Source organism: Mesoplodon densirostris, chromosome 8 (genome assembly GCF_025265405.1).
Source record: "Mesoplodon densirostris isolate mMesDen1 chromosome 8, mMesDen1 primary haplotype, whole genome shotgun sequence".
Classification (NCBI taxonomy): domain Eukaryota; kingdom Metazoa; phylum Chordata; class Mammalia; order Artiodactyla; family Ziphiidae; genus Mesoplodon; species Mesoplodon densirostris.
In genome coordinates this window covers 97,082,055-97,095,824 of record NC_082668.1, presented here as the reverse complement: position 1 = coordinate 97,095,824, position 13,770 = coordinate 97,082,055, and the positions used below count along the sequence as shown (strand labels likewise).

Here is a 13,770-nt window from a genome sequence, read left to right as displayed (position 1 = left end):
CCTTCCTTCAGTGTGAGTTGAGATCTCGTGGTGCCCCTTCCGTCAGTGATTCCCTACTTCTGTTCATTCTTTCTGTTTTTAGTTTTTTAATATAGTATTTAGAACATATTCTTAAAAAATACATACAACAATGAAGCTTAATAATAAAACACTTGGGTACCCACAACCCAACCTAAGAATCCAAATATCAACAGCTTGAAATAAATTTGAGTGCCCCTCCCTGGTCTCATTCACGTACCCCCCATCCCTTAACACCTAACTTATTTGTGTCCACCCATCCTTTGTTCATGTTCTCGTGTGTGTATGTGTATTAAAGATATAAATGGGAAAGACAGAATCTTTAGAAGAAAATAGGGAGTGTTTAGCTTTTATTATTCTTTTATATCTATTTCTATAGAGTTCCCATTTAAAGATATTATTTATTCTTAAATAATATAGTTTCACCTATTTTTGAACTTTATAAATAATATCATGATTTTAGTCTTCAGTATCTTGCTTTTTCTCACTCACCATTATATGTTTAAGATTTATGCATATTCTTGCAGTAGATGTAGTTGATTCATTTTCACTGCTGAATGTTATTCCATTCTGTGAATAAAAACAATTTACTTATTCTCCTATTGATGGACATTTGTGTTGTTTCCATTCTTTTGACATTATGAATGATGTTTACATTCTTACATATGTCTCCTGATAAATATGTATAAGGTTTTTCTGCTTGCAGAATATCCAGGCATAGGTTACAGAAATGTTCAAATTTTCAAGATAATGCCAAATTGTTTTCCAAAGGTGTTTTAATTTATGTATGCATTTCTGCTGTGTAAGAATTCATGCTGCCCAACAGCTTTGCTGACACTTGATACCAGCTAAACCTGGATATTTGCCCTTCATTATGGTTTTTTCTTTTCTCAAATTGTTGTTGAGTTTCAATGTTATTCTAGTCTCATAATATGAGTTGAAATATTCGCTGCATTTCTATTCTTTGGAAGCATTTGTTTAAGATAGAAATGATCTGGGAGACTTCCCTGGTGGTCCAGTGGCTAAGAATCCACCTTCCAATGCAGGGGACGTGGGTTCGATCCCTGGTCGGGGAACTAAGATCCCACATGCTGTGGGGCAACTAAGCCCGTGCACCACAACTAGAGAGCCTGTGTGCTGCAATGAAAGATCCCTCCTGCCACAACTAAGACCTGATGCAGCCATAAATAAATAAATGAATAAATAAATTCAAAAAAAATTTTTTTTAAAGATTGAAATGATCTGTTCTTTGATATCAATTGGTTGAAGTATAGTTAATTTACACTATTACATTAGTTTTGGGTGTACAGCATAATGATTTAGTATTTTTAGAGATTATACACCATTAAGAGTTATTACAAAACAATGGCTATAATTCCCTGTGCAGTATAATATACTCTTGTTGCTTATCTATTTTATACATAGTAATTTGTATCTCTTAGTTCCATACCCCTATCTTGTCCCCCCCTCACTGGTAACCACTAGTTTGTTCTCTGTATCTATGAGTTTGTCTCTGTTTTGCTATGTATAATCATTCATTTTATATTTTAACTTCCACAAATAATTGATAACATATAGTATTTGTCTTTTTTTGTCTGACTTATTTCACTAAGCGTAATCTCTAGGTCCATCCATGTTGCTGCAAATGGCTGAATTTGTTTTTTTTATGGCTGAGTAATATGCCATTTTATATATGTATATATGTGTGTGCATGTGTGTATTTACACACATGCACACATGTATATACACATATATCCACACACACACCACATCTTTATCCATTCATCTGTTAATGGACACTTGGGTTGCTTCTGTATCTTGGCTATTATAAATAGTGCTACTGTGAACATTGGGGTGCATGTATCTTTGAATTAGTGTTTTTGTTTTTTCTGGATATATACCCAGGAGTGGAATTTCTAGATCATATGGTAGTTCTATTTTTAGTTTTTTTGAGGAAACTCCATACTGTTTTCCACAGTGGCTGCACCAATTCACATTCTCACCAGCAATGTAATGTGGTCCCTTTTCTCCACATTCTCGCCAACATTTGTTATTTGTGGTCTTTTTGGTGATAGCTATTCTGACAGATATGAGGTGATATCTCATTGTAGTTTTGATTTGCATTTCTCTGTTGATTAACAAGATTGAGCCTCTTTTCATGTGCCTGTTGGCCGTCTGTATGACTTTGCAAAAATGTCTATTCAAGTCTTCTGCCCATTTCTTTATCAGGTTGTTTGGGGTTTTTTTGTTTGTTTGTTTGTTTGTTTTTGCAGTACGCGGGCCTCTCACTGTTGTGGCCTCTCCCGTTGCAGAGCACAGGCTCCGGATGCACAGACTCAGCAGCCATGGCTCACGGGCCCAGCCGCTCCGTGGCATGTCCGTGGCATGTGGGATCCTCCCGGACTGGGGCACAAACCCATGTCCCCTGCATCAGCAGGTGGACTCCCAACCACTGAGCCACCAGGGCAGCCCTGTTTGGGTTTTTTGATATTGAGTTGTATCAGCTGTTTATTAACCCTTATTGGTCATATTATTTGGATATTAACTCCTTATTGGTCATATCATTTCCAAATAGTTTCTACCATTCAGTAGGTTGTCTTTTTGTTTTGTTGATGGTCTCCTTTTCTGTGAAAAAGCTTTTAAGTTTGATTAGGTCCCATCTGTTTATTTTTGCTTTTATTTACTAATTCTTTTTTTTCCCTTCGGAGACAGATCCAAAAAAATATTGCTACAATCTGTGTCAAAGGATGTTCTATGTTCACCTCTAAGGATTTTATGGTTTCAGGTTTTACATGCAGGTCTTTAATCCATTTTGAGTTCATTTTTGTATATGGTGTGAGGAAATGATCTAATCTCATTCTTTTAGATGTAGCTGTTTAGTTTTCCCAGCACCACTTATTGCTAGGACTTCCAAAATTGTGTTGAATAAAAGTAGTGAGAGTGGGCATCCTTGTCTTGTTTTTGAATTTAGAGGAAAGGCTTTCAGCTTTTTACCATTGTGTATGATGTTAGCTGTGGGTTTATCATAACTGACTTTTATTATGTTGATATATGTTCCCTCTGTGCCCACTTTGATGAGAGTATCAATCGTGAATGCATGTTGAATTTTGTCAAATGCTTTTTCTGTGTCTATTGAGATGATCATGTGATTTTTATCCTTTTGTTAATGAGGTATATGACATTGATTTCTGAAATATTGAACCATTCTTGCATCCCTGGAATAAATCCCTCTTGATCATGGTAATGACCCTTTTTATATATTGTTGGGTTCAGTTTGCTAGTATTTTGTTGAGGATTTTTGCATCTATATTTATCAAAGATATTGGCCTGTAATTTTCTTTTTTTTTTTTTGTAGTGTCTTTCTTTGGTTTTGGTATCAGGGTAATGCTGGCCTTGTAGAATCCATTTAGGATTGTTCCTTCGTCTTCGGTGTTTTGGAATAGTTTGTTAAGAATTGGTATTAGTTCTTCTTTATATGTTTTGTAGAATATCCCTGAATATCCCTGTGAAGCCATCCAGTCAGTCCAGGGCTTTTGTTTGCTAGGAATTTTTTAAATTACAAATTCTGTTTTGCTACTAGTGATCAGTCTGTTCAGATTGTCTGTTTCTTCTTCTTCTTTTTTTTTTTTTTTTGTGCTATGCGGGCCTCTCACCGTTGTGGCCTCGCCCGTTGCGGAGCACAGGCTCCGGACGTGCAGGCTCAGCAGCCATGGCTCACGGGCCCAGCCACTCCGGCATATGGGATCTTCCCAGACCGGGGCATGAACCTGTGTCCCCTGCATCGGCAGGCAGACTCTCAACCACTGCATCACCAGGGAAGCCCCACACTTTGTGTTTTTGATGTCACATTTTATATCTTCATTTTATGCCTTCACTGTTTATATAAAGTTATAGTTGCTTTTATAATTTTTTGTGTTTTAATCTTTGTACTAGCTTATTTAAGTGGTTGTTCCTCAGCCCTTACTGTATATTTGCTTGTCCTAGTGAGATTTTCCCTTTTCCATGGATTCTTACTTCCTTTCCACTTGGAGAAGACCCTTTAACACTTCTTTTAGAGTTGATTTAGTATGAACCCTTCTAGTTTTTGCTTGTCTGAGAAGTTTTTTTTTTTTTGTCTCCTCTTTGTTCCTCAATGATAATCTTGCTGGGTAGAGTATCCTAGGTTGCAGTTTTTTCCCTTTTAGCACTTTAGGTATATCATGCCACTGTCTTCTGACCTGCAAAGCTTCTGCAGAAAAATCAGCTGATAGCCTTATGGGGATTCCCTTGTATATGAATCTCTGTTTTTCTCTTGCTGCCTTTAGAATTCTCTCTTTAACTTTTGCCATTTTAATTATGGTATGTTTTGGTATGGATCTTTTTGGTTTCATCTTATTTGGGACCCTCTGTGCCTCTTGTACATAGATATCTGCTTCTTTCTTCAGGATTGGGATGTTTTCAGCCACAATCTCATCAGATACATTTTTGATCCTCTTCTTTCTCTTTTCTCCTTCTGGGACCCCTATAATGTGAAAGTTGATATGTTTAATGTTATCCCAGAGATCTCTTAAATTGCTCTCATTTTTAAATATTTGTTTTTCTTTTTGCTGTTCTGACTGGATGATTGCCATTATTCTGTGCAGAAGACTGCACCACTTAGTCTGCTATTCATTCCTTCTAGTGTGTTTTTTATTTCAGTTATTGAATCCTTCATTTCTGATTGGGTTTTTCTTGCTTTTTTCTAGTTCCTTGTTAAAATTCTCACTGTGTTAATCTATTCCTTTCCCTAGTTCAGTTAACATTCTTATTACTAATGCTTTGATTTCTTTTTCTGTAAATTGTTCATTTCTGTTTCATTATTTTTTCCTGGTTATTCTCTTGCTATTTCATTTGAGACCAGTTCCTCTGCCTTTTCATTTTACTTAACTTTCTCTGTCTCTATGAATTTTGGTGAAATAGTTACCTATTGGGTCTTAAAAGGCTGTCCTTATGTGGGATCGTTCATGTACAGACTGCATATGCCCAGTGCCCAGTGGTTGGAGAGCTGGATTTGACGTGGATGCCAGTCTTGTCTTTCCTCAGGGTATGCTGGCCACTATCACCTTGGTAAGAGGTGGTGCTGGAGATGGAGGTTGCAGAGCTGTAGCCAGGTATGAGACGAGGCTTCTCCTCTGCTCAGTGGCCATCACTGGCCTTTCAGGTGTGGGGTCTGATCCCAAGTTGGTGGAGCAGAAGCCCTGAAGGTCAGGCCTGCTCTGACTTTGTTCCCCTTAAGTGTGTGCTTTCTACTTTCCCAGCACCATGACCCTTGACCCAGAGTGGGGGAGTGCTGAAGCAAGTGGGGCCTGTGTGCTCTCTTGGCTTGTTTTGCCTGCAGACAGATTCTAAACTGCAACGCCTTGCAGGTGCCAGCAGTTGTTTCTCCCCCTTCATTCAGACACAGCCTTGGGGTCCAAGTCCCCTTTGTCAGCGTCAGCCAATCACACCCGCAGCCTCTGCCACCATTGCCCTGTCGTGAAGCCACACCACAGGGCAGGTGGGGCCTTGTGGCCTCAGTGTGTATTGGGAGGTGAGCTGTAGAGGAGAGGCTGCTGTCAGAGTTCTGGGCTGCTTCTGATGCACTGCCTGAGTAAGTGCCAAGAGTGGCTGTCGCTGCTCTGCAACCGAGTTGCCTCTGAATCCACAGCTGAGCTTTCTCCTGGTCATGTGACCCCCTAGATCCAGTACCACTTGCAACCTGGAGTAAGCAGGCCTGGAACCTTTGCTTGGCTTCGGCTGGGATATGCACTGAGGCAGTCACAGGAAACCCTGCAGCCACTGGACGGTCCTCACTCTGTTCTCTCCTCATTGCCTCATGGGCAAACCAGCATCCACGCTTCTCACAAATGGAGTCCAGGCTTCTCATACTCCTCCAGTTAGTCCCAGCAGTCCTCCAGCCAACCACGGGCCTGTCTCCCCTGTGTTGGACCCCAAGAGTGAGTTGCCCAGTCTGTGGCTTGAACTGCTCACTCCCCAGGGTGGGTCTCCACCCATGTAATCTTTCTTTTCTTCTGTGTCCCCTTTCAGGGGCACAGGTTCCCGACCTTATCATGTCTTTTCCCTTCCTACCTGATTCCATGTGGATCTTATAGCCTTTCTTGTATGGGAGTCTTTCTGCCAGTTTCCAGTTCATCTTCAGTGAGAATTGTTTCACATGTAGATGTACTTTTGATGTGTTCATGAGGGGGAAGTGAGTTCCACATACTCCTCCTTGGCCATCTTGATTGATCCTTTGTTCTTTAATTTTTAAAACTCACTTGTAAATTAGCTGGGCCTGGTATTTTCTTTCTGGGAAGGTTTTTTTAAAAGAGAGATTTATATGTGTCTTAGTTTTTTAGTATTTTTATTATAAGGAGTTATGAACACATCAAAAAGTAAACAGAATATTATAGTTAACTCCATGTATCCCTATACCCAGTTCCAACAACTGTCAACCCATGGTCCACCTGCCCCATCCTTACCCCTATCCACTGCGCCCAAGGAAGGCTGGGGATGTTATAGTGAAGGAAATTCAAGACATTTGAATGTCTGCAGACTCTTTTTTAAAAAATATAGCCCAAGACCATTGTCATGCCTTAAAATAAACAGTTCCTGAATATCAAAGAGCCAGCTGGTTTCACATTTGATGAATGTTATAAAAAGATTTAGTAATATATAAAAATATTCTGTATAAATAATATATTTTAAAATTTATTCATAAATTTATACATAAATTGTGAATGCACACAGATTGATTTATTTCTTTGAAATAGGATCCAGATACTGTCCAGATATTGTGATTGGTTTGAGATGCCTTTCCAAATGGATAGGTTTTAAAATCTTGTTAATGATTTCTGATTTGATTGGTTATTGATTTCTAACTTAGTTTCATTGTGGTGATAGAACGTTATGAGTTATTTCCTTTGAAATGTACCAAGGTTTTCTTTATGACCTGATATACACTCAAGTTTTTAAATATTTCTTGTTCGCTTAAAAAGAATATGTAATTCTCTTATTGGTTGTGGAATTTTGTGTTAGTCCATTAAATTAAGCTTTTTCATCTTAATTTCTCTTTCTCTTACCCAATTTTTTTTTTCTTGGGGAGATCAGGATATGTGTTTTACAGGATTTTTTGTTTCAGTGAGCATCCACGTGGTATAGTTTAACATATTATTCTCCTCTTTTGCATCTCTGTATTTCCATGAATTCATAGTTGGATTCAAACAGCTGATTAGATTAAGACCTGAATTTCTTTCTCCAAGGCTGTTCATTGGTGATGATGTTTCCTTGATCATGAGGCTCGTAATAGTTGTCTTCTTTTTTTGTGATATTGGCAGCCATTGATGTTCAATGCCTAGATCCTTTAGTTTATTAAAGAATTTGAATTGATATGCAAATTGTTACTTATTTGGCCAATGGAAGCCTTTTCCGGACCTTTTGGCACAACCCTAAAAATCTTGGATGGCTTTCTTGATACTTGAATGGGAAGATGTTACAAGCTCACCATGTGTATTTCCAGCCCCAGACCTAGAATTGGCCATTTCTCCAAGGAACCTTGATTCCGTTTGGGGGAAAACAGTATTTGAAGACAACAGTCTGGGATTCTAGGAGTGTGCATTTCTACAGAATGCCTTCGTCATTATTTCTAAATGTTTCAGTGGACAGAATTAGAAAATTTATATTATGTGAGTGTGCATGTTTTTATTTAAAATGAAATACATCATGAGTTTAATCTGATACTTCCAATTCAAATTGAAGACCATAAGGGTAACTTTTTCCCTTTCATGTCTTCCTTCTCAAGAATTCTGTTTTCTCAAGGACATGAGGGATAGGAGAATAAGAATAACCCATATTAATAATTTTCTGTCTTTTTCATCAAGTGATCCCTGAATAGCAATGCTAAAACTACCACTAACAGTATGATCACTGAAAATGAAAAGAATCTAGTGATTCACTTCACCTCATTGATTATAGGTGTTCTGGGGTTTTTTAATGTCAGTTTTGATAAATTACTTTTTTTATAGGAATTTGTCCATTTCTTCTAAATTTGCAGTTATTGACAAAAGCATGTCCTGTGTCCATCTGTATCTTTTAAATCACTGCTGTCTATGTAGCCATGTTCTTTTTATTCTTAGTGTAATTTATGTGTACCTTCCTTTTCTTCTTGCTTTATGTTATCAGAACTTTGTTGATTTCATTTTAGTCTTTTCAAGGAACAACTTTTGGCTTTATTAATTTCTTAATTTCTCCCCTTCCTTCTCTTTTCTTTAGATGTATTCTATTGTTCTCCTCCCACTCCCTGCCCCCAACTTCTTAGGTAGGTCACTTAGCTCATTATTCATTAGCCTTTCTTTTCTAACATAAGCATCCAAGGCATTTAATGTGTTGTTACCAATAGCAATTTGTTATAAACTCTAATTATGACAGGATTTATTTTTCTCTGATAGTTTTTTTTTTTTTTTTTTTTTGCTGTACGCGGGCCTCTCACTGCTGTGGCCTCTCCCGTTGCGGAGCACAGGCTCCGGACACACAGGCTCCGCGGCCATGGCTCGCGGGCCCAGCCGCTCCGCGGCATGTGGGATCTTCCGGGATCGGGGCACGAACCCGTGTCCCCTGCATCGGCAGGCGGACTCTCAACCACTGCGCCACCAGGGAAGCCCCCTCTGATAGTTTTATGAACTTTAAAAAATTATTTTTTTTTTTAATTTATTTATTTTTGGTTGCACTGGGTCTGTTGCTGCGTGTGGGCTTTCTCTAGTTGCATTGAGTGGGGGATACTCTTCATTGCAGTGCGTGGGCTTCTCATTGCGGTGGCTTCTCTTGTTGCAGAGCACGGGCTCTAGGCACACTGGCTCAGTAGTTGTGGCACATGGGCTCTAGAGCACAGGCTCAGTAGTTGTGGTACACAGGCCTAGTTGCTCCGCGGCGTGTGGGATCTTCCCAGACCAGGGGTTGAACCTATGTCTTCTGCATTGGCAGTGGATTCTTACCCACTGTGCCACCAGGGAAGTCCCCTTTTATGAACTTTTGATACCATGTTTTTGTTATCTTCCTAAGGTGACTCCCCTTCCACCCTTTTAGCAAATTTTGTAGTCTTGGTTATTTCCCCTTATTTACTGTTAACATTACAACTTCATATATAGTATGGATATACCTAGTTTTGCATATTGGGAATGTTTCTGAATTTTTCTTTTCCTTCTTTCTTTCTCTGGTAGTTCTTTCACAAGTCCTCCTTATGTTGTTGAGTTTATTCCCCCCCCCCCTTTTTTTTAAAGTTAAGTTTATCAAGGTATAATTTACATACAGTAAAATTCCTTTTTTAGCCTACAATCTTGAGATTTGACAAACAGATATAGTCATAAATCCTTCATCACAGTTAAGATACAGAATAATTCCATCATCCCCAAAGATTTGCTCCTCACATTTGATAGTCACTCCTTCTACCACTCTCTCTATGGTGTCTGTCTTCTCTGCATATTCAGACTAGTTGGTTTTTCTGTGACCTCAGATCTCTGAGGAGTTTCAGAAAAGTTTTAATTTTGTAGATTATCTGGACTTCGTTGTTGTTTAGGGTGGGAATGGTGCTCTTTCCAGTTGGACACGTTATTTCTCTTATCAAGTCTTTTGCATTAGCACTACTTTGAATATCTTTCTCCCACATACGTATTTTTTTAATACTCATGTGTATCTTCATTGAAGTTTTATTTAGTGCTGAAATGGTATCTTTGTTCATTTTGTAATTTGTATTTGAAATCTTTTAAAGTTTAAAGAGTATCATTTTAACAGGTAAGTTTCAAGTTTATGAATTCTCTGAACTTCTCCCTACTATCTAGTTCTGTTTTTCAAATTAAATATTAGTATATGTTATCCTGAGTTTTACTCTACTATTTAGAGGATATGTTTTGTTAATATATAATCAAAGGAATGATAGAGAAATTTCATATTAGAAAAGTATATAATTTTTTGATTTCCAGATTTATTATTCATTTGTACTTATTATTGTAGTGTACCTAGCTAATTTTAAGACAATGTGAAGATTCTTTGATGAATACATCCTTGTACTAAAGGAATTGATTTTTACTACCAAGAAATTATTCATATTGATAAGGTTTGAAAATATTTCATCTGAGCTACTAATGTCTCTTGTTTTCTATAATGTGTTATTATAAATGGTTTGTGATAGCTTATTTCTTAACAGATAGCCACAATTTATTGAATTGATTTTAAATGCTGTTGTATTATTTAAATAAACATGTAATATTTCATCATGTTGGAAATGGTATTGCATATGCTAATCAATTTTAACCTCCTCATTACTTTTCATGGACATTAATAGTGACTAAGTTTTTTTCTTTCTTTCTTTTTACCTTTCTAGGTTATTTTAGTGTCTGCTAATAAATTGACTCGTTATATAGAACCATGCCAGTTAACAGAAGATTTTGGTGGGAGTCTCACTTACGATCATATGGACTGGTTAAATAAGAGGCTGGTTGGTATATTACAATGAGAAACATGTTATTATATATAAATAAGACATATTTTGATAGCTTTTTAATTTTAATCAACTGAAAGGTAGATAGTTTACTTTTTACAAAGCTAAAGAAATATAATGCATACCACATGATAGCATAATGCTTGAAGGCATATACTCTGGAGTCAGACTCACAAATATTAGATATTACTGTTGTCATTAGTAGCAGTATTATAGTAAAAGATGTAAATCTTTTGAGTTGAATAACAGCAGCATAATTTCCTGAGAGGTAATCTAGTTGATACACCATTTTGTTTTTATACAGCAGGTTCTTATTAGTTACCTATTTTATACGTACTAGTGTATATATGTCAATCCCAATCTTGCAATTCATCCCACCACAACCCCGCCCCCCGCTTTCCCCCGTTGGTGTCCATACGTTTGTTCTCTACATCTGTGTCTCTATTTCTGCCTTGCAAACCAGTTCATCTATACCATTTTTCTAGATTCCACATATATGCGTTAACATACAATATTTGCTTTTCTCTTTCTGACTTATTTCACTCTGTATGACAGTCTCCAGGTCCATCCACGTCTCTAAAAATGACCCACTTTCGTTCCTTTTCATGGCTGAGTAATACTCCATTGTATACATGTGCCACATCTTCTTTATCCATTCATCTGTTAATGAGCATTTAGGTTGCTTCCTTGTCCTGGCTATTGTAAATAGTGCTGCAGTGAACATTGTGGTACATGACTCTTTTTGAATTATGGTTTTCTCAGGGTATATGCCCAGTAGTGGGATTGCTGGGTCATATGGTAATTCTGTTTTTAGTTTTTTAAGGAACCTCCATGCTGTTCTCCATAGTGGCTGTATCAATTTACATTCCCACCAACAGTGCCAGAGGGTTCCCTTTTCTCCACACCCTCTCCAGCATTTGTTATTTGTAGATTTTCTGATGATGCCCATTCTAACTGGTGTGAGGTGATACCTCATTGTAGTTTTTTTTTTTTTCTTTCCTCATTGTAGTTTTGATTTGCATTTCTCTGATAATTAATGATGCTGAGCAGCTCTTCATGTGCATCTTGGCCATTTGTATATCTTCTTTGGAGAAAAGTCTATTTAGGTCTTCTGTCCATTTTTTGATTGGTTGTTTGTTTTCTTAATATTGAGCTGTATGAGCTTTTTCTATATTTTGGAGATTAATCCCTTGTCCATTGATTTGTTTGTAAATATTTTCTCCCATTCTGATGGTTGTCTTTTCATTTTGTTTATGGTTTCCTTTGCTCTGCAAAAGCTTTTAAGTTTGATTAGGTCCCATTTGTTTATTTTTGTTTTTATTTCCATTACTCTAGGAGGTGGGTCAAAAAAGGTCTTGCTGTGGTTTATGTCAAAGAGTGTTCTTCCTATGTTTTCCTCTCTAAGAGTTTTATAGTGGCCAGTCTTACATTTAGGTCTTTGATCCATTTTGAGTTTATTTTTGTGTATGGTGTTAGGGAGTGTTTTAATTTCATTCTTTGACATATAGCTGTCCAGTTTTCCCAGCACCACTTATTGAAGAGACTCTCTTTTCTCCATTGTGTATCCTTGCCTCTTTTGTCATAGATTAGTTGATCATAGGTGCGTGGGTTTATTTCTGGGCTTTCTATCCTGTTCCACTGATCTATATTTCTTTTTTTGTGCCAGTACCATATTGTCTTGATTACTGTAGCTTTGTAGAATAGTCTGAAGTCAGGGAGTCTGATTCCTCCAGCTCTGTTTTTTTCCCTCAAGATTTCTTTGGCTATTCAGGGTCTTTTGTGTCTCCTTACAGATTTTAAGATTTTTTGTTCTAGTTCTGTAAAAAATGCCACTGGTAATTTGATAGGGATTGCATTGAATCTGTAGATTGCTTTAGGTAGTATAGTCATTTTCACAGCATTCATTCTTCCAATCCAAGAACATGGTATATCTCTCCATCTATCTGTGTTATCTTTGATTTCTTTCATCAGTGTCTTATAGTTTTCTGAGTACAGGTCTTTTACCTCCTTGGTTTATTCCTAGGTATTTTATTCTTTTTGTTGCCGTCGTGAATGGGATTGTTTCCTTAATTTCTCTTTCTGATCGTTCATTGTTAGTGTATAGGAATGCAAGGAGTTTCTGTGCATTAATTTTGTATCCTGCAACTTTACCAAATTCACTGATTCGCTCTAGTAGTTTTCTGGTGGCATTTTTAGGATTCTCTATGTATAGTGTCATGTCATCTGCAAACAGTGACAGTTTTACTTCTTGTTTTCCAATTTGGATTCCTTATATTTCTTTTTCTTCTCTGCTGTGGCTAGGACTTCCAAAACTATGTTGAATAATACTGGTGAGAGTGGACATCCTTGTCTTGTTCCTGATCTGAGAGGAAATGGTTTCATTTTTTCACCATTGAGAATGCTGTTTGCTGTGGGTTTGTCATATGTGGCCTTTATTATGTTGAGGTAGGTTCCTTCTCTGCCTGCTTTCTGGAGAGTTTTTACCATAAATGGGTATTGAATTTTGTCAGAAGCTTTTTCTGCATCGTTGAGATGATCATATGGTTTTTATTCTTCAGTTTGTATATGGTGTATCACATTGATTGATTTGCATATATTGAAGAATGCTTGCATCCCTGGGATAAATCCCACTTGATCATGGTGTTTGATCCTTCTAATATGTTGTTGGATTCTGTTTGCTAGTATTTTGTTGAGGATTTTTGCATCTATATTCATCAGTGATATTGGTCTGTAATTTTCTTTTTTTGTAGTATCTTTGTCTGTTTTTGGTATCAGGGTGATGGTGGCCTCATAGAATGAGTTTGGGAGTGTTCCTTCCTCTGCAGTTCTTTGGAAGAGTTTGAGAAGGATAGGTGTTAGCTCTTCTCTAAATGTTTGATAGAATTCACCTGTGAAGCCATCTGGTCTTGGATTTTTGTTTGTTGGAAGATTTTTCATCACAGTTTCAATTTCATTACTTGCGATTGGTCTGTTCATATTTTCTATTTCTTCCTGGTTTTGTCTTGGAAGTTTCTACCTTTGTAAGAATCTGTCCATTTCTTCCAGGTTGTCCATTTTATTGGCATAGAGTTGCTTGTAGTAGTCTCTTATGATGCTTTGTATTTCCAAGGTGTCTGTTGCAACTTCTCCTTTTTCGTTTTAATATTATTGGTTTGAATCCTCTCCCTCTTTTTCTTGATGAGTCTGGCAAAAGGTTTATCAGTTTTGTTTATCTTCTCAAAGAACCAGCTTTTAGTTTTATTGATCTTTGCTATTGTTTCCTT

General features: G+C 37.3%; 1 protein-coding gene across 3 annotated transcripts in view; it reads left to right on the top strand.

Annotated features, from left to right (window-relative positions):
- Positions 1-13,770, top strand: part of SESTD1 (SEC14 and spectrin domain containing 1) — a 153,440-nt gene that overhangs the window by 88,729 nt on the left and 50,941 nt on the right. For all 3 annotated transcript variants that reach the window (XM_060106080.1, XM_060106079.1, XM_060106078.1), the window contains one exon: positions 10,391-10,504. In XM_060106080.1, coding sequence (XP_059962063.1) covers positions 10,391-10,504 — 114 coding nt within the window. The remainder of the gene's footprint in view (positions 1-10,390; positions 10,505-13,770) is intronic.